The sequence below is a fragment of the Sphaerodactylus townsendi genome, linkage group LG04 (assembly GCF_021028975.2).
Source record: "Sphaerodactylus townsendi isolate TG3544 linkage group LG04, MPM_Stown_v2.3, whole genome shotgun sequence".
In the NCBI taxonomy this organism is placed as follows: Eukaryota; Metazoa; Chordata; class Lepidosauria; order Squamata; family Sphaerodactylidae; genus Sphaerodactylus; species Sphaerodactylus townsendi.
The window spans coordinates 83,094,675-83,116,657 of NC_059428.1; the positions used below are offsets into that span (position 1 = coordinate 83,094,675).

The 21,983-nt window shown below is 41.4% G+C and overlaps 1 protein-coding gene across 4 annotated transcripts in view; it reads left to right on the forward strand.

Moving 5' to 3' along the window:
• Positions 1-4,934: 4,934 nt before the first annotated feature.
• Positions 4,935-21,983, forward strand: part of MAP3K15 (mitogen-activated protein kinase kinase kinase 15) — an 89,767-nt gene continuing 72,718 nt past the window's right edge. For 2 of the 4 annotated variants that reach the window (XM_048493101.1, XM_048493103.1), the window contains exons 1-3: positions 4,935-5,460; positions 20,678-20,817; positions 21,570-21,593. In XM_048493101.1, the coding sequence (XP_048349058.1) occupies positions 5,097-5,460; positions 20,678-20,817; positions 21,570-21,593 (528 nt within the window). In that variant the 5' untranslated portion in view covers positions 4,935-5,096. Of the gene's footprint in view, positions 5,461-20,677; positions 20,818-21,564; positions 21,594-21,983 lie in introns of those variants that run through there. The other 2 variants (XM_048493100.1, XM_048493102.1) reach the window with 2 other exon arrangements.

The following is a 21,983-nucleotide window of genomic DNA, read 5'->3' on the forward strand; positions in this document are numbered from 1 at the left end:
TTTGTACTTCTTCAAGTTCCACTTCCTAAAATATGAACTTTAAGACCTTGCCTCTTTGAAAGACAGGAAATGACCAACTGTAGAAAAATTGATGCAAATAACAGTAGATAACAGGATGAACTGGTAAGACTGCAACTGTTCTAAGTAACGTTTATATTCTGGTGGCAGTGTTCATAAAGAATACTAAAAGGAAAATGAGAGGCCACCTGATGATACCACCCAGGTCTGGTGAAGGGTGGTTCAAAGGGTCCAAAGTTATGGACTCTCAAAGGTGTAGCCCCCATCTCCTATTAGCTCCCATTGGAAACAATGTGGGATAGGGCACCCTCTTTGGGAGTCCATAACTTTGGATCCCCTGAACCAAACCTCACCATACCTGGGTGGTATCATCAGGAGAGTGGCCCAACAAATCCCTGAAATGTTGGTGTTGGTAGCCTAAAAACTGTGCTTCCTGCAGGTGTTCCTCCCATTGGACAAAGTGGGCAGTTGCCCAGGGCGCCACCTTGTGGTGGGCGACAAAATTGCAGTTTCGTTTGTGGGGGATTTTGTATTTTCAGTGTTTTTTCCGTTTTTGGCCTGCAGAGGGCGCAGATTTTAGGCTAGCAGCACCAAAATTTCAGGGATTTTTTAAGGAGACTCTCCTGATGATATCACCCAGGTTTGGTGAGGTTTGGTTTAGCGAGTCCAAAGTTATGGACTCCCAAAGGGAGTTCCCCCATCCTCCATTGTTTCCAATGGGAACTAATAGGAGATGGGGGCTACACCTTTGAGAATCCATAACTTTGGACCCCCTGAACCAAACTTCACCAAACCTGGGTGGTATCTTTAGGAGAATCTCCTGAAGATACTCTGAAAGTTTGGTGCTGCTATCTTAATAATTGCACGCCTGACAACAGGCACCCCCTAAATTTCCCCAGATTCTCTTTTTAAATCCACTCCCTTCCTGCCAATGCTTGTTTTCTTTCTTTCTTTTATTCTCTCAATGCCTAATAAAGGTTATTGTTATTATTATTAAATCCACCTTCTTCGGCATGGATTTAAAGGAAGAATCTGAGGCCCCCAGTTTTAACATTAAAAGGAATGCTCTTTCAGGGTGGGGGAAGAATCCACCCCAAAATAGCATCACTTTCAATGTTGTTTAAACTGGGGACCCCAGATTCTCCCTTTAAGGTGGATTTCAAATGAGAATCTGGTTTAAACACCATTGAAAATGATGCTGTTTGGGGGTGGATTTCAGCATCACTTGTTTAAACTAGGGAGCCCAGATTCTCCTTTTAAATCCACCTTTAAGGGAGAATCTGGGCTCCCCAGTTTAAATAACATTGAAAGTGATGCTACTTCCCCCAATTGGGGGGACTGGACACAACACCATAAAATGCTTTCATAGCAGTAATAAAACATTTTGAAAGTATTTTGAAAATGTTTTCCAAAAATTATTTCTGCTGTGTGGCATGGCCCATCGCTGTGTTTAGATTTATGAGTTGGGGGGTGTTCTATAATATGATGGTGATTTTGAAACGACCTGATGGAAAAAATCATTGTTTGGTCACGGTGGGGGAGGGTGGCCACCCATGGGGGGGGCATCAAACTCAGGTTTTGCCCAGGGCTTCAGTTTGCCTAGGTACGCCTCTGCGGGACTCCCCCACCCCTTACCTACATCCTTGAGTGCAGCAGCAATGTCATCCTTTCTTTCTGAGCCCTTCGGGGGAGGGCGGTTTATAAATACAACAATAAATAAATAAATAAATAAATCCCTGGCTCCGGCAGCCTCTGGATTGGCCCGAAGGACTAGGTTCTATGAAAAATGGTATTTATATATTTAAGTTGTATTCCTATATAAAGTTTTCAAATAAATGTATAAAACTACTAGAACACAAATGATTATACAGCACAACAGTGGTAAACTACTTGGTTTTTTAAAAAATGAACAGTAAATAACTTAACCTGCTGGCTATTGTTACAAAAGTGGGAACAAATTAAAAAATCATAAGAATGTTCTTTTACGGATCACTCTAGAAGGTGACTGAGATGCAAAGTTGAAGAAGAAAGCATCCCTTCAAGTACAGTGGCTTTAATTATTGGAATTTAACTATGTCTTGCATTGGTTAAGGGATAAGATTATAAATTCAAGACATCTTCAATGAAAAATTCACATACAATGTATCATAGTAATCAAAATGATATAATGATTTTAAAAATCCAGGCAGAGGAAGGCTATGCCTGACTCAAAAGCCCAAGATGATAGGTGGTCATGTACTACTTATCCATAATGATCAACTCAGACAACTATAAAAGAAGTCACAATGCAGAGATTAGATCTTAATTTCATATTTTTTTGATCTAGATAATGTGGCAGTGAGGATTCCTTAGAGCTGCTCTAATACTTGTCACTCAATGACAGTGCCCAATAATGGAAGACAGAGATACTGGACAGAAAACACCACCAACTTTACCTAACAAAATCATTTTTTCCAGCAGTGCATAAATAAGATCCTCTTTAAGACTGTTCAGATGTTACATGTTCTGCCATTATACCTTAATCTGCTTTGGGAAATGAACTCAGTGTGGGGTTTGTTACTATGTAACTCTCCCTGTTAATCCTTTATAGTTCTGATGTCTTATGCTCGGGAGCAAATTCCACCTAACTTACTCTTGTTTATTTCTCATTAAGTAACATGAATAAGATTTGGTTACACGATAGTTGCAACATTCAGCTTCATTTTTTTTAAAAAAAGCAACTTTGAAGCAATATCTGAACTTCCCTTTTAGCAAGAGAGTTACAATAATCTTGGTCCAACATCTTGACTTGGTTTTTATAGTTAATACAATCAGGGTGTCAATCTAGATAAAGTTAACTATAATAAAACACACTGGTTTCAGTGGTAACAAGTTACTTACAGTACTTTAAATCGCATAAACAGGAGCAGGCTGGCCATGACAGGACTTCTCCTATGGGCTAATGCCCCACCCATCTTGGCTGGGCCAGTTCACCGTGCCTGCCAGAAGTAGGACTGGGGTCCATATGGAGCTCTGAAAGAGGTAGCTTGTTGGGAGGCAGAGGTAACTTGTTGCCTGTTTCTTCCCTTCTCCTTTAGGGGGCAGGTGGGGCCATATTCCAGGGCCATATACCCATCCCATTTTTTATGTCTAATAAAGGTTTTGGAATTGGACCCATCCCATTCAGTTTCTGCTTGTAGCCTTCAATACTTTAGCTGGAGTCTGTGTGTTTATGGCCTTTAGTCAGAATCTGGAAGAGTGCCGCCTATAGAGTAAATAATAAAATAAAGCAAACCCAGAGCATAAACTATACCAAAAACAAATACATGATTTTTAAAGTTGATTTTCCCAATTTATTTCCCTTCCCTCATACACTGTAATGGAAGGGTAGCACTGTACAGCCTGAAGTGGCTGTTACTCTAGTGAATTTCATTCATATAGAACAAGACTTTAAAAACCAGAAAGAATATGCTTCCAAATTTATTTATTTTATTTATAATCCAGCTTTCTTACAAGAAGTCAAGGTAGATTACACATAATGAGTCAGCACAATCAACAGAATGGAAAATTGAATAACCAATTCAATGTTAGAAGTCTGGAATCACCAGAAAGAACTGAAGCATAGCCAAATTATTAACACAACACAATAAGTAGTACAGAAATTACACAACAGAATCTTACTACAATAAACTATACATGGGAGTATAGATTACAGTCTCAAAAATGTATCAGGTAAGTTTGTAAATGAACCTGTAAATGAACCTAGTCAGAAAAGTCCTCTCGAATAGTTCAGTTCCGCATAGTTTGTGGAAGGTGAGAAGAACAGGAGCTATCCTGACCTCCACAAGGCAGGACCCACAGCAAAGAAAGCACAGAAATTGTTGATTTTGCCTATTTGCAAACCGGCACCTGCAGAAGTAATTACCTGTTTCTGTGTCATGGAAGGAAGGAAGGAAGGAAGGAAGGAAGGAAGGAAGGAAGGAAGGAAGGAAGGAAGGAAGGAAGGAAGGAAGGATGTAACATGACTTTTTAATGTCCAATCAAAATGACATAAAACAGTGTATAACTGTGTTCTTCAGAACTCCAGAGTAGGCTGGCTGTTGGTAAAAAAAATGGAGAGGGAGGCAGAAACCATTACTTTAAAACCTCTTTTGTCCTTTGCAGAATGCCTAGCAGATCTGGATAGAAAAAATAGTTGGTGAGAATCCCACAGTTCCACAACAGTTTTGAGTTTTAAACTGGAAGCAAAACAGGTTACTTCATAGGATCGACTGGTCCCTGTTCTAGAATGCTGATGTTGACAATTAATTTGGTCTGGCCTTCAGGATAAATAAGGGCAGTACTCTGCACTGCTTCTACTAGGTGCAGATCTCAGTTCTCCCAAAAGACATTTTCCATGTGTGACCATGGAAATGCATGCTACTTAAGCAACTAACCAATTGAAAATCAAGCTGTGTACCTGCCCAATTAAGTGTTATTCGGTTCTTTTTTTAAAAAAAACCCTCTGATATAGTCTAGATATGACAACAAAGAATCTTGTGACATCTTAAAAACTAAGAGTTAATTGTGGTGCGAGCCTAGCAGAGCCGCGTTTGTCAAAGGCATCAGGGGAAGAGCTAGCGGTCACCTAAGGTCCCGTTGGCACCGACTTCTCCGCGGTCCCGGTGGACCCTGAGCCCGCTTTCCAGGAAAAGGAGGCGGGGCCCTGCTGGCTCGGCGCCTCGATTCCAAGGTGTTTTATAAGGGCCACGGGAAGATTAAACAGACCAGACGTTTGCGCAAAAGCGGCCGTGCCGTCGACCTTCTCACCCCGGACAGACACAGGCCTCGGCCGAGTGATTCCAGTTCTGCGGGAGCTTTCCGGAGCTCAGCCTGCAAGAGCCTGGCCGGGCAGGGAGAGGAGCCTCCTGGGCGTTGCCTTCCCCAGGGCGAGACTCTTCCCCCGAAGCAAGAGGCGGCGCGCGAGAGAAGTTTGTTTTGGCTCGGCCGGTGTTGCTGCAGCGCACGCCCGCAGGCAGGCGCCGGGCTCCCGGCAGTCACCTCCAAGGGCACCGAGAGCACCCGCCGCCTCATGTAGCGCGGTGGCCGGGCGGAGCCCCATGGAAACCCCGGGGGGCGCCGGCGCCTCAGCGGCCGCGGAACAGCAGCAGGGCACCGGCGGCGGGGACTCCTCCGAGCAGCAGCTCAGTCCCCCGGGCGCTCCGGAGGCGCTGGCTGGTTCTGAGGCGGCGCCGGGCGCAGCAATCGCAGCTGCCGGCGGGGAGGGCGGCGGGCCGGTGTTGCGCCAGCGCTGCCTGCGAGCCGTGTATGTGCTCAACGACCACAACCCCAAAGGCGCCGAAGCCGGGGCGCTGCAGTGCCTGGTGCGAGCCTGCGCGGCCGAGGGAGCCCACCTCGCCACGGTCAACTTTGGCGAGTTGGACTTCGGCGAGACGGCGGTGCTGGACGTCTTCTACGACGCGGGTGAGTGGGCACTGGGCGGGCAGGCAGGCAGGGAGGGAGGCAGGGAGGGAGGGAAGCAAAGGGAGCAGCGGGCAAAGGCCAGGCTGAGAGGCGAGGCTCCCCCTTCTCGGGACAGGGGTCAGCTCCGCTGCAGGAGCGGCTGAGCAGCGGGAGGAATGGAAAACTGCCCCTTCCCGGTTCGTTTGCGCCCCTGGCGCTTTGCAGCCGCCTTCACCTGGCTGGCGGGCGCAGGGGCGGAGGAGCACTAGCCGGGCTTATTTGCTTCCGCCGCCCTGCTGAACACGCGCTTATAGAGTCATTATTTTGAGAATATGGGATATGGTATCAGGAGATACACAACCACAATGTCTCTGTTTGGGTGCTGTGTGGTTTCCGGGCTGTATGGCCCTGTTCTAGCAGCATTCTCTCCTGACGTTTCGCCTGCATCTGTGGCTGGCATCTTCAGAGGATCTGATGTTGGGAAAGCAAGTGGAGTATATATATCTGTTGGAGTGTCCAGGGTGGGTGGAGAAACCTTGTCTGTGAGTAACAAAGAAGGCTGCCTTCTTTGTTACTCACAGACTCCTCCACCCAATTCTCCTCAGCTATCTATACTCCATGCCCCTTGCATCAAATCCTGAAGATACCAGACCGTAAAACGTCAGGAGAGCTAGAAGCTGCTGACCATACAGCCCAAAACCACACACTCCAATGTTCGACACGTGAAAGCCTTCGACAATGTCTCTGTTGTTTGGGGATCTGAAGGTATCTCCCAGAGGTTACCGTTGATGGGAAGCTGTTAAGACGTCCTAACATAAATAAACGACGTTGCTTAATGGATGACAGAGATGTGAGATATTTGGCTCTTACTCTGTAGCGTGGCTATAAAAACTTTCTCCTGTGGATCGGGGCGCAAGGTGGGCTACTAGCCGTTTCGACATCGGTCTGTAGCGAGGAGGACAGATCTCCGTCCTGTCCTCTCAGCCGTTGTGTAGAAGCAGGGATATCTCAGCATTGCAGTGGTAGGACATAGAAACATGAAAAGCAAAGAGCTGGGAAGGACCGCGAGGATCTTCTAGTCCAACCCATGCACAAAGCAGGAAATTCACAACTGCCTCCTCCGCCTCCAGTAACCCCTGCTCTGTGCCTAGATGTTGACCTGTGCCTGGAATCCCCAGTTCTAAGCAAGGGTGCAAGAAACAAGACCCGGTCATGAATCAGGTGGTGGGCAGCCAGCCTCTCGGGATAAAGACGGGTTAATGTGCTGACCCTGCATTCCACACATTGGTGTCCAACATGTGTGCTGGACCACATGCATTCTAAACTGTTACCATTTTTTGTATGCAGGAGTGCTGGGTATTGTTGCAGTGAAAACAACAACACTGTCTTATAGTGCCTTTCATTTTGTTATAAATTTTAAACTCTGTGTTTAAAGTTTTCATAACATGCTTGAGTAGAGAGATTGGTGTTCTGCTGCGTCAGTTCACAAACTGGTCAGAAGCAATGGTAGGGACTGACTTCTGGTAGTGCTGTGAGGATAACAGAATAATCGCAGTGTAATTAATGTATTATTTAAAAGACTTTTATCTTAGTTCAACTCAGATCATGTAAGTAAAATAAACTGTCATCATCATCATCATAGTTTATTTACGGTCATTGACCAGCAAGATCCAAAAAAATTAAAATCGTAAAATTTACAGATATTACAAATATACAGATTAAAACAGTTAACAAAATGCAGATAATAGGCCTCAGGAACTCAGAACATCAGCTCAAAATAATGAGTGGAAGGTCAGTCTAATAATAATTAATAATAAGGATTAGCTGGCAGAGCCAGTAGTGCTCTGTCGGGCCTTCCGGGCCTTCCTGATTTTACTTGATATCCAGGCAAACTTGGCAACAGAATACGTTAGATTTTTATTGGTATCTGATAACAGTATTTTAACCTTTTCTTTCTTAGCCAAAGGAGAGTTTGTCTGGTCAAAGGACAGAAGCATCCAACGTATCTCATCATAGTATGAGCATTCAAATAATATATGTTCCGAGTTTTCAACACCTCCTATTTGGCAACTGCAAATTCTACCCTCAGTTGGTACTTTGTTATAAATCCCGTTGGTATAGTTGGACGAAAGGGCGTTGTAACGGAGTAGGCTGTAGGCTCTTCGATAGTTAACGTTAAACAAAGAAGTAAGATAAGGCATTATTGAAAGTTTATTCAGCATTATTTTACTGAAAATTGGGTGTTTAAGTTTATTCAGATCGTGTTGCCTCTCGACATCTATGATTCTAAGTTTAACAAGATCCCTAGCTCTATCATAATTCATGCTGGTAATTAGTTGTTGAGAGAGTCCATAATGTGATAGTTTCCGTAAAACTGCTCTAAGCCACGTGGGAACAAATATGTCAGACAAGACAAGTCTTGCAAGACCCCTCTGGCAATAGCATAGCCTGAGCCAATATAGTATAGAGAGTGTCCATAGTTCTGCTTGTACTGAAATTAGGCCAGTCTCTATACGCAATGCAGCGTTTGAAATGTTGTTTGGGAGCTGTAAGATAGACCTCAAGAATTTTGACTGAGGACGCTCAAGATTGCAGAGGGAGCCGGTTATGGTGAGTGGAAAATAAACTGTCTACATTGACATATTTTTAAAAAAACATTATCGCTTTTGCTCTGTTTTACATTTTAATAAAACTTAAATTTGCAGCATCCTTAATAACTTTCAGATGAGCTTTTTGCAGGCACTTAGATCTTATTATATGAACTCCAGAATCACCTTGCTGTATTTCAGCAAGATCATCAATATTTTCCATCACTCTCTTTCCTGCAGGTACCAACTTCATGTCCTCAGAAGTTTTCTATTATAGCAGGACATGAAATAAAACCTATTCACCACCTCTGGTATTTAATCCTAAATGATTTATTGAGCTTTCCCCTTATTTATTTTTTTAAAATCCTATATACTTCATTGTGCCTGAGAGACCAAATGGCTGACAAAACTATAAAAGGAATGCCTGAAAGGCTATCATATGAATTTGAAACGACAGTAATAAATCTGCATACAAAACCATCCAGTTAATAAATTAAAACCTGGGTAAAAAGAAGCTTTATAGCACTTAAATGAAAGCAAAGCTCAGCTTTTGCAGTAGTAAAGGTGGGAAACACCAGCCCTTGCTTCTGCAGATGGGGACTCGTTGAGAATGGCCTGTGTGAAAGATTTTGTCTGGCAGCAACATGTGGGAGAAAGAGGTGGTCTTCAGGTATTCTGTTTCCAGATAATTGTAGGATTTAAAGGTAATAATCAGCATCTTGAGTTGAGCCCACAACATGATAGGCAGCCAATGACTTTCTTTCAGGATTGGCGTGATGTGTAGCCAAGTTCTGGCAGTAATCTGGCTGAACCATTTACTATCTGTTGAGACTTCTGAGCCAGCCCCATGTAGTGTGCAGTAATCTAATCTGGGTGCAATCAGAGCATGGGTGACTGTGCCAGTCTTGATGAGAAGCCAATCATGAAGAACACAGACCATCTCTCTTCCCCCTCCCCCCCACAGCAACCTCATATATCGCCCTTCTAGACCCCTCTGCTCATCCGAGACGGACCTGCTGGTGATCCCTGGCCCCAAGGCGATCTGGCTGGCCTCTGCAAGGGCCAGGGCCTTTACAGTCCTGGCCCCTACTTGGTGGAACAGGCTCCCGGGTGAGATCAGGGCCCTGTGAGACTTACAGAGTTTCCACAGGGCCTGCAAAATGGACCTGTTCCACCAGGCATTTGGCCAGCCAAGGTAACATCGACTTTTTGCCATATAAAAACAAAAAACATCTGGCCTCCCGTGGGTGCAAGTAAGGGGGAGGGGTGGGAGTTGAAGCTATAAGTTATATGGTTCTTATTATTAGTTATTGATTGTGTTACTGATTTTAATTGTTTTTATGGATAATGTTGGACACCGCCCCGAGCCCTTCGGGGGAGGGCGGTATATAAAACTGATAAAATAGAGTGTTAGTGGTACCCCCACCATGCCATTAATTTCCTATCACTTGCTCTTAGTCAGGCAGAGTGTATGTGAGGCCAGTCTAGCTGCTTCTAGAGGCAGTAATGGGAAGGGAACAGGGTGAGGAATACAGTAACAAGACTTGATGTTCAAATTATTTCCTTTATTGAAAAAAGCATCAGGATTAAGCATTTAGACATCCACTGGCAGTACTAGAGTTTGTGCACCAAAGGAACTTCCATGATACCCTCACTTCCATCCCCCCCCTTCCCTCAATGCCTAAGTTCCATATCACCAGACATCACTCTTCGGCACCAGTTCCCAAGAGGAGAGCAGGCGCCCCATCATTTCCGGGGAAGGCCAAGGTACAACCTTCACCAAGACAAAACAACTCATACTCCCCAGTGCAGACCAAGCAACTACATACCAAACTAATTAGCCTGCACCAGAAAGTGAGAGTAACAAGCGAATAGAATAGAATAGAATAGAATCTTTATTGGCCAAGTGTGATTGGACACACAAGGAATTTGTCTCCGGTGCATATGCTCTCAGTGTACATAAAAGAAAATACATTTGTCAAGAATCATAAGGTACAGCACTTAATGATTGTCATATAGGTCTAGTAAGCAATCAGGGAAACAATCAATAGTAATAAAAACATAAAATGTAAAATCATAAAATAAAATGAAATGTCAGCACAGGCTATAGTCATACAGTCATAATTGGGAGGAGATGGAGGTAATAGGAATGATGAAAAAAAGTAGTGCAGTAATTATATATAATAAATATATAATAAATAGTTTGACATTATCCGAGAGAATTATTTGTTTAACAGAGTGATGGCATTCGGGAAAAAACTGTTCTTATGTCTACCGTTGTCTCTGGTGTGCAGTGCTCTGTAGCGGACGCTTCCCAGAGGGTAAGAGTTGGAAACAGTTTTATGTCCAGGATGCCAGAGAGGTCAGTAAATATTTTCACAGTCGCTTTTTTTGACCCGTGCAGGATACAGGTACTGAATGGAAGGCAGGTGAGCAGCAATTGTTTGTTCTGCAGTTCTGATTTATTCTCCTAGAAGTCTGTGTCGATCTTGTTGGGTTGCAGGAACCAAAACACACAGTTATAGAGGTACAGGCCATGACAGACTCAATGATTCCTCTGTACTAGGAAAGACTGTATCAGCAGCTCCTTGGGCAGTTTGTGACAGCTTCCTGAGTTGGCGCAGAAAGAACATATCTTTGTTGTGCTTTTTTAATGACATTTTGATATTAGGTGTCCATTTTAGGTCATGAGATAGTGATGGAGCCTAGAAATTTAAAGGTCTCTGCAACTAAGTTGATACAAGCTCTGTGTTTGTCTAGCATTGTGAGAGGAGGTAGATGATGGGAGGAAGGGTTTCTCCTGAAATCTACCCACCATTTTACCACCGGTTTTAAGTGTGTTCAGTTCTAGATTGTTCCAGTGGCACCACGAGGCTAGTTGTTCAACCTCCCGTCTGTATGCGGTTTCCCCATCAGTTTGTCTCGAATGAGAGGACCAAATCACTGTTGTATCATCTGCGGTACAATTTCAGTATTTTAAACAGATGGATCATTTGAGATGCAGTCATTGGTATACAGAGAGAAGTGGGTGAAAGTACACACAGCCCTTTAGGGGACCCTGTAGCTCATTTTACAGGTGTGTCTGATGTAATTTTTTCCTAGCTTCCCACCTGCTGTTTCCTATCTGTTAGGAAGCTTGTGATCCACTTACAAATATGCTCAGGAAAATTGCTAAGCTGATTTAGTTTGGATTTAGAAGAATCGTCCGGGTCTGATAGTGCATTGAATGCTGAACTAAAGTCAACAAAGAGGACCCCTTTGCATAGTGGTCTCTTTGTGATTCAAGATGCTGTAGGGATATAGTGCGAAAGCCATATTATTAACAGCATCATCTGTCGATCTAGCTTTGCCCGGTATGCAAATTGCAAGGGGTCAACAACAGTGGATCCGTGATGGTTTTCAAATGGTACATCACTAGCCTTTCAAAGAGTTTCATAACCACAGATGTTAGAGCAACTGGTCTGTAAGCTCGTTGAAGTTCCTTGATGGAAGTGGGCTTTCCTTCAGACACTGGGTGACCGGTAGTGAGCCAGCGTTTGAAGCAGGAAGGAACATAGCACATCTCATAAGAAGTGATTTGTTTAGGAATTTGGGTGAAGATGGAGGCTGAATTGGACAGCACAGACTCTTTAGGCAAGAAGGTGTTATCTTGTCTGGGCCTGGTGCTTTCCTCCAAAGGCTCTGTCTTAGGGGTCAGATCTTGCACTTCCTTTTCTGAGATCACTAGGGGTTGTAAACCCGTGATGAAATGGAGTCTCAGTTATAGGAAGTTTGGCTATTAAGTTGGTGCATCTGAGATAGAGGTTGTATTGGAGAGAAAGGTGACTGTAGATTGTTTCTTCAAACCTAGCAGTAGGAACACGTGCCTAGCTGTCTGCCAATTTGTTGATTTCGCCTTCAGCTTGGGAAGGTGCTATGGTTTTACTGTAACCGGTGATATTTTTTGAGAGTTTTCCACATGTTTGCGCTGTTCCAGCTTGGTGAAAAACTGATTTTTTTAGCTTTTCAGAGTAGTTTCTTTTTGCTGCTCTGATCTCCCTTATAATATATTTCAGCCTGATTGCACAGCATTCCTATCACCCTTTCTAGTAGAGCCTCTTCTTTTCCAGGTACAGCACGTAACTTCGCTTAAGGTTTAGCTGTGAACTAAGGTTTATTGTTACTATATATACGCTAAGTTCCTGGTTTGATATACACAAGAATCTCTTACAGAAGCTGACATATATGATGTTACAGTATCTGTGAGTTCCATCCAAATCCAGAGGTGTCTTTAAAAAATATTCCGAGTCTGTACGAGTCATAGAGCAAGCCTGCAGCTTTAACTTTACCTCTTCCCCAGTCCAAAGTTCTTGGCACTTGGATTTACAATTATTGGTTTTGTGGCTTTTAAATCTTTTGTTTGTAAACTGGTACAAAGGTGAATCATGCAATGATCAGAATGCACTCACAGCTGTCGTTCGTGGTAAAGACCGGATAAGCATCTTTCAGTGTTGTATAGCAGTGGTCTAAGATATTCTCTCCTGCCTCTGGTGGGACAGTTGACATGCTGAAAGTGACATTTTGGTAGGTCATCTCTCCCTTTAGAGCTCTTGCTTTGTTTAAATCTCCCAAAATAATAACCAGTGAATTGTGGTATTTGGCTTCAAAGCCTCCATAAATACAAATGACGGTTGTGAAGAGTTCTTAATGCCTTTTACAGATGCTTCTGTGGATGAATATGAAACCAAAAAATAGAACTGGAATTCTATTCCCCCTGAGGGGAAATAAAAGGGTTTGTACTCACACAAGCAGAACTTCCAAATTTTCATCACAGAATTTTGAATTCATTGTTATGTCTTGACACCAGCTTTGTTGATGTATATACATAAATCCCTCCTCCTTTTTCTTCCCTGATGAATTCTGCAATCCCTGTCTGAACGGGGGGCAAATATCTGAAACCCCGGTATGCACATGCTATTATCATCAATGTTATCTGCATTTTAGCCAGGTTTTAAAGAGTAAAGCACTAGGGCACAGATCGCTTGTAAAAATCAGAATTGCATCTGTTTAAAAGAAGTATTTCATCTATCTTGTTGGCAAGTGAGCATAAATTGGTAAGAAAGATTGAAGGGAGCGGGGTTTTTTTAATAAAGAGAAGCATCCCAATGGAAGGTTCCCACATTCCAGTCGGGAGAAATGACAGGATCAGGCTTGGACAAGGGCAAGTCATGACAAGCAGGCAAGGCACGGTGATCAGCCTGAGTGAAGGTACTGCTGCTGGGGCTGGAGGGCAGCTGGCTGCATGGCAGTCTCCCTGCTCCAGCATGGAGTTCAGGGCAGCTACCTTGGATGCCCCATGGCTAAGGCTACCTTTACCTGCTCCTTTAGAGGCAGTGTTATATAATCCAAAACAGGTTGTCTCCATCCTGCAATACCTGTTGATGGATATGTTCTGTATGAGTCTATCTAATAAGAATTTGGTGCAAACTTGTGCTGATTGAGAGGGAAAACTTATTCTCAGGGGCTTAGAGGAAAAGGTCTGGACATCTAAATCTATACGTTTGAAAGTCTTATAGAATAAATAGTACACTACAAGCTGGGACTTGTCAGTTTCAATGGACTTTTCTTTCCCCTTCCAACTCCCAGCCAACACAGCTCTTTTAATCTGGGCTGAGCAGTGGTAGAGCACAGAGGCTGTGTTTTGCCTGGGCACAGTGTGTTGCAACAGGCTACAGAATTCCGAATCAAACACAGAATTAGGAGGGGAGCAGCTGGTATAAAGGGCTATGAAAAGAAAAGGTGGAACAAAATCTTCCTATTCCTCCTCTGCTGTCATTTTGCTGAAAGCACAGTCTTAGCAATGAGGTGGAGTCCTTTTTGTTGGACTGAGCAGGGATGGTTCTCACACAACTTCCGTGGTCCACACTGCTATACATACATCTCTCTAGCAGTTACACAAGTAAATGGCAGGACCTCACGTTGTCTAACTCACTACTTTCTGTTTTTTTGGCAAAGATCTGTTATTCTGAACAATAAATGGGGAATGAGCATATCTGTCCCTTAACCTCTGAACTTTATTCGCATTAGGCTGAACATCAGCACACATTCTGGTGCTCGGGGCCAGCTTTTTGTGTTGCTTATTACTTTAAAACTTGTACAGCTGCATGGAATCTGTGGTATCAGATGATGATTTAAAGAACAGCTGTAATAGCTTTTGGCTACAACTTTGAGACTAACTTGAAAAAGGAAGGTCTGATTAAAAGCCAGTAGTTGTACCTGCGTCTTTGACTAACTTTATTTAGTCTAAAAATGCAAATGAAAAAATTATCCCTGTTAATGTGTGTTCACTGCTTTTTATCAGCAACCATTAAGCAACTAATAAGTTTACAAAGCCCTTTGGGGATGGGGCGGTATATCAAGTTAAAATAAATAAATAAAAGCGATTTGAAAGAGAAAGGAAAACAATACCGATGAAAATGCAAAATCACAAAGCTGGATAGGAAACTAGTTAGTCTGTTTGTCTTGGGACATTTATAATATCCACAGTAAAAAGAAAAGTAAATATTTTGTCCAATTTAATCAAAAAGACTCATTTGTTACTATTTTACATATTTGCAAAAAGTCTTTTCTAATACTTGATGTTGACATTTTAAGTCAGGAAATATTTTTAACTAACACTGTAAACATTGCAGATCACTGCTTTCCAATGCTACTCCTATAGTGGGACTGTATAACCTCAAAAACAGTTTAAAAACCCTTAAAACTGCATCAGAGGAAGTGCTAAACTAGCAAAAAAGTGTAGAGGCACGAACATATCACTTGTGGTAGTCCATTTAGAGCTCAAGTATTGGAGGATAAACTGGTTTTTTGAAGGTATATTGTAATATTCTTGCTCTTTATGGATATTGTTTGGTACCTCAAAACTATTGAGTAAATGTTGGTATATAAAATTAATGCAACTGCAAAAAATGCTTTCTTCCAATTTTGTCAGCCCTGGAAAATGTCCCCTACCTTGACTCAGTCAATCTAGCCATCTGGATCCATGCCACAAATATTAGACTGTTGCAATATACTCCACATGAGTCTGCCCATGAACTGATGAAGCTGCCTTATATTGAATCAGGCAGTTGGTCCATCAAGATCAGTTTTGTCTACTTAGACTTGAGTTACTCTCCAGGTCTCAGACTGAGGTCTTTCCCATCACCTAAGATGTGATCCTTGACTGGAGATACTGGGGACTGAACCTGAGACCTGCATGCTAAACCGATGCTCTATCATTTCAGCCATGGCCTCCTCCTGCACCTGAAGTCAACCCAGAAATTGCATTTGGTACAGAATAGTACAGCTGGGTTATTAGCGGGAGCTGAATGGGATATGCACATTACACCCCTTCTTCAATCACTCCATTAGCTGCCCATCAACTACTGGGAACAATTTAAGGCCCTGTTTGGTCTTGGACCCTCATATCTCCAAGATCACTTTGCCTCTCTATGTTTTCCTACAACAGTCAGGTGCCCAGATGCGGCATTTTGGCCGTGCTGTACCACTGTTCCCAAGAAGGCTTTCCAGCAGCATGGGGAGGCAAAAACACAAAAAAGCTAGAAAACCCCCATTGGGCTTAATGGACTTATGCCACCGAAAAGGTATTACATTTATGTCATGATGATTACACTAATGTCTCTTTGAACATATTTAAAATACATTCACATCGTATAATAATCAGAACGCATTTTCTTTGCGAACCAGATGACACATGAACACTGAAAATAAGCAAGGCAGCTATTTTAAGTGTTCTATGAGAATGGTGATAGATGTAGTTTTTGGTACAATTGTAACTCAACACCAGCACTAGTATATATTTAGGAATAGCAGTGTTTGACTGTGACTGTTACTTCCTACAGTATGCTGTCTTCACAAAATTGTAGATAACAGAGACCAAAAGCAGCTGGTGGGTCACCATGGTTCTGTTTTGGTTTAACAGACATTTATTGTGCTAAATAAATGCCAAGGTTGGCACAGTGTCTTTATGTATGTATGTACAAAAGCAGTTAGCTTTGGAGATTAATAATTGTACAGATGGGTTCTGAGTTTTACATTCATGGTGACAGTGTCTGTCAAGAGAGCTTATCAGTGTTCAAGTGAAGACGACAGGGATGCAGAGAAAAGTAAATAGGAACTGATAAGACAGGAAAGTACCTAAATAGAAGAAGAACATATCGTGGTAGAAATTGCCCTGAAAATGATGCAAGTGAAATAGGAATCATACATCAGTCTCCTCAGAGAAGTTCAGTGTTAAATGGAAATAATTTGTGTGGGTGGCTGTAAGGCAGTAAGTGAACGAGGGGTTTCAAACTGTATGCTTTTTAACAAGAACATTTTAAACTTGTGCCTTATTTCTATCTTGTTGATGGGATGGTGTACTGTTTTTGTGTCTTTGCAATTCTTGTTTCGTTAATTGCCTTAGTTTATTTATTTATGCCTTTCTCACAGGAACTCTAGGCAGCTTACACATAGTGAATCAATACAAGAAACACAATGGGACATTCAATAAACAATGGATTAGAATTGTACAAATCTGGACCCAACCAGAAAGAACTGAAGCATAGCCTAAGTATTAACATGATGCATTAATGACCTAATTAATTACCTAATAGGATCCTACTTACAGTAAGCTATACACAGCAGTATAGACCACAGTCATTTATTCAAGTAAGGTTTGTAAACCATTTTGTGCAGTGCAATCCTACTGCCTGCAGAGAAAAGTCCTCTTGAGTAATTCAGTTTCACATAGTTTGAGGAAAGCCAGGAGAGTCGGAGTTTTCCTGACTTCAATAGGCAGGTCATTCAATGAGGTAGCAGCCACAAAGGAGAAAGCATGCATGTGGGCCGCTATCGATTTTGCCCAGGTTGGCACCTGCAGAAGACTCTGCTCAGATGAGCAAAGCTTTTGTAGCAAGGAGAGGCAGTCCTGCAAAAGTCATTAAAGGTTTTGTATGTAATAGCTGATACTTTAAATTAAACCCAGTAAGAAATCGGCCACAAATGGAGTGTCTGCAGAATAGCATTATACCTATTGTCTGCAGAATAGCATTCCTGTGTCTAGTGCCTGATAACAGTCAAGCTATTACTATTAGTATGAGGAGAACAGGTAGGATAGAAATTTCTTAAATAAGTTAATAGATAAATGTGCATGCATATATTTATTGGCCCATAGTTTGGTTTGGGAAAGTGGACAGTTTTGAATATAAGACTGAGGTACTTAAAAGAGAATCATATGATACTTTTTATGTCACATGATTACTATGACTACGTGAATGTACATTCACATAGTGAAAACAGCCTTATCGGTGTTATAAGTACCCATTCTTACCACATATATGAATGGAATAGGGTTGATGTGGCAAAAATCATTGCCTTTTTATTGGTTACTGTATAATGGTGATACATGTACTAGAATTCTCTGTACACTGGCTTGGAAGGAAGTCTAGCTGAAATCAGCAGGACCTGCTTTCAAGAAAACATTCATAATCTCTATGTATATAATATAGCAACAATCAAATCTGGTGTACCATCTAGCAATTAAGAAAATGTTAACAGCATTTCCGGTTTATAGGAATAAATTGCCACCGTGAACCTATTCTCTTTATGAATATGATTCAAATAAAATATTTTTGATAGTTGAAGGGAAGGAAAGAAAAGGAATTTGTACCAGCAGTTTCTCTAATTGCAGTGGAATATTTTTTTCTGGGCCAGAAGCATTGTTTTTTTTAGAAATTCTTCTAAACTGGAACTCACCCAAGTATCAGATTCTTGCACCATCCTGTTTTAACGGGCCAAATCCCTGTGAATCTTCATATTTATTCTTATAGAAACATATTGAAGTTGAAATACTTTTAGATGAAACGATAAACACTGAAAATAACTAACATTGTGACCTGAAGAGTCACTCCAGTCTAAGCACATTCATTTCAGCAGGTTTAGACTGGACTAATTCTGCACAGGATTGCATTAAATGTCTTGTAGCACTTTAAAGTCTAACAGTGTTTTACTGTAACATAATCCATGAAAAATCATGCTAGAATAAAAAATTATTAGTTCCTAGATTGCAACAAGGGTCCTATTGGTTTGTTTGTTGGCAAGATTAACATGGCTATTGCTCTGGAATTTTATGCAGTGAATTATATTGCCTCTCAAATGTGATTTCAAGTTTTCATGAGCTTTATTTTAAACTGTACATATTGGACATCACATATTTCCACTGTGTGTACAGCGTACTGACCGGCTTTTGACAGCTACTGAAAATATCTGTGCAGATAGAAGGCCCATTTATCCACAACATTATATATTTCTAAATTAAAATTAATCCAACAATGAACCACAATACTTCACATTAGATACCATATTTGAAATGTTCAAAATGCTGCACATAATGATAATCTTCATAGTTATTCTATGTTGTCATACTGAAATTTTTTTTGCTAGTGAAAGAATGGGGCTTTAAAAAAGGTTACCTAAAGAGTTTGTAGCTGATTGGTCAGAAACTTGGCTTCCTGATACACATAAGGATGCCCCACACTTATGAAAAATTAATAATATCTAACTGTAATAGTGGAGGAGTTTATTCATACAGTCTCATGAGATCAACTTTTTAGTGGTCAAAATTTATTGGAGATTAATGAAGTTGAATGGCTCTTCATTCATCTCTTATCATTCATCTCCCATTTGGATAGTTATTTTTGTTTATTAAGGAGTGGCAAACTTATCTGAATAAACTACATATGAATTGTGTTGCCCTATGAAGGTGACTGCAGCCAGGGTGGGTATGGTGAGGCAGGGTATACCTGCAGGAATTAGGCCCAGAACAGATTTAGCAAACCATACGTTTCCTACTGGTTGATCTCCTTGCATCCTCTCTGATTTTTCAGGCTGCTGGGCATTCTCTTTTGTTGGCACTTGTTCCCCTGGTCTCGTTTCCCTTGGAGCCCTGTAGAGAAGTCCTAAACCCCTAGTGGTGTCAAAGTGAACAACATGATTGTGATTTCAGAGCAGAATGCTGAACAGTTAGGCAATAAATGCAAGTAATTTCCAAGTTTTGGGGGGCTGTTTCACCCCAAACAGGAATAACCAATACATGAAATAGCTTACAAACTTTTGCTTTCATTTCAGCTTTCTGTGAATACTAATAGGAGTTCTTTTTGATAACTCCTTTGCTAGAATGTGGAAAAATATCCCTACTGGTAATTGTTCTGTGAGGCTGTATAATTACTGTTTCTCACTTTACCCTCACTCCAAATTGACTTTGTGATGTAGATCATGCTGGCTATATGATCACTAACTGGAAGGTTACGCCTGCTGCAACTCATGATCCACTTCAATCCTCACAGCTGCTGCCAGTAAACTGTTATAGCTCCCAGCTTCTACCACCAGGATAGCCCTGGCACCTGCCCTTGCATAGTTGCTGAGACTGCACTGAAAAAAGTGAGTGAATCTGAGGCTCATTTCGCACATGCAGAATAATGCACTTTCAAACTGCTTTCAGTGCTCTTTGAAGCTGTGCGGAATGGCAAAATCCACTTGCAAACAGTTGTGAAAGTGGTTTGAAAACACATTATTTTGCGTGTGTGGAAGGGGCCTGAGACAACACTTTTCTTTGGGGAGATTTAATCCCCTCCAACATTGTTTACAGGTTTAAGCAATTTCTGCAAATTTGTGGAGAAAAATCTCTTTTTTTTCAGTGGGGAATGGATCCATGGATTTAGGTATCTGCTGATTGGCTCATGCTTAAGGAATGGATGTACGCACATATGACAAACATCTTCATTTGAACCTGTTTGCTCACAATCATTTTTTTTCAACCTTCTCAATAAAGTAAAACTGAAACTATTAGTTGTTTAAAAATTCACTACAGAATGGTACATACTTCTAAACAGTCACATTTCTGTGATACAGAATTCATTAGTTTAACATGTAAATAGTGATTGTTACTAGATCTAATCTGTAGATTATAATTGGTGTTGTATTTTTTGGTTGTTCATGAAACTGGATTGCAAGAGTTCTAGAAAAGGTAGAAGGTTTCTTCTGTGTTCCTCATCAAAGGCAGTCCTGCAGGTGTAAAAGTCCAAGCCTGTTTAAGTCTTTAAAGGTTAAAACAGCACCTTGAATCTAATCTGAGGAATGTATCCTAGAATGATAAACAGCACCTTGAATCTAATCTGAGGAATGTATCCTAGAATGATAAATACATGTATGAGAAATACATGAAGACACTTAAACCTTTAAATTGTAATGTGTTTTCTGGTTTATAAATTAAATGCAGACCTTTTCTAACTATAATGGATATTTTGCTTTTGGACATGAGCGCTATATATTTGAAGCTAAATCGAAATGTCAGATTCTTTGTTCTATCATTATTCAGCGATGTTGCACTGGACTTCAAAAATAGGAATCCTGGTCTTTCTTCTTCCCTACAGCAACAGTTCTTTGATATTATTTTCTGAGGAAATATAAATTAATATAGAGATATGTCTCTTATGCTAGTTTTATCATATTTTTGCATGCATTTATTTTATTTATTTAAAACACTTATATGCTGCTTTCCCACCCAACTTAGAATCCTCGAGGTGGTGAGCAATCAAACAGTATTAAAATACAGACAAACGTGTATATTGCAGATGTTGCAGTAGTGGATATGAGTGATGTTTCCAGGCAGCCATCCTTATTCTATCATCTTGGAGTACGTGAAAGCTTTGACATGGCCAATAATGTTATACTCTACAATGACACTGATGCTGATACTGCTCAGTCACTGAAGGTAGGATTCCATTTATTCCCAAAATTGGATGTCATCATGTTTTGCTATGAATCATGTCCTTTGCCCATGTAACACTGTTGAGTTGAAAGGGAATATTCACATGTGTTATAATACAGAAGTAAATGTGAAAGTTTATAAACTGTTATGACTCCAGATGCAGCAGCAAGAAGGGTCTTCCTGGGTAGCATATGTGTCTGGAGTCTTAGTCTGGGTCTTGAGCCCATGAGCTGGAGCCTTGTGAACTGGTCAGTCCAGCAAGATCCCAACAGCCCCACCTCGGATTTGATTGTCAAGGCTTAGCTGGCATCAGAACAAGAGCTGGAAAGCAAGATGCAGTCCTGCCACTGTGTCGCTGCCTGGCTGCTTCTGTACAGGCCCACTGTCTCTGCTGTTCCTGCTGAGTTGTGGCAGATCAAGTTTTCAGGGAACAATTTGATCTGAGGGAAACTCTGTGGTGTTGGGGAATCCCTGGGACTTCTAGGTCTGATTCAGACTGGAAACCTGTCCCTTCTTGGAGTTCATCTGGGTCTTCCTCTGATGCGTCTGAGCCTGGCTTGTTGGATCCATGACATAATGATTACAAACATGTTGCACCTTTAAGTTGTAATGAATGTGTTGTAGTAACAAAATGCTAGGTATATTGTTAGGTTATGGAATATCCAACAGTATTAGTCAGCTGGATATATGCCATACAGTTAAAATAGCATTTACATTACAGTCCTTATACAAACCTCCCCACTTTTCTTTTGCAGGACATGGTGTCTCAGAAAAACACAGTAAGTATTTAATAGCTTATGTTTTTTTAAGTGTTAATTTTGAAGGAATTTTGTGCAAGAAAAACTTCCTTGGCACTACTATCTTCAAATGTGCACGTCAGGTATTGCTGTTACCTATGACTGCAGTAATCCATTCAGTTAGTGCATGAGCAGCTTTGCTGTATCAGAGTGAAAGGTTTATCTAGTCCAACATCCTGATTCCTGCAGTGATCAACCAGATGCTCACAAGGATGTCACCATAATCTTCCTCTACCATTATCTCTCAGCAACTTATATTAGTGGCATCTGAATATGAAGATTCCTATTTAGTCATTCTGGCTAGTAACTGCTAATACATATTGTCACAAATAGTGAATTTTAGATGCAGACTGTGAAGGAATGACTTTTTCT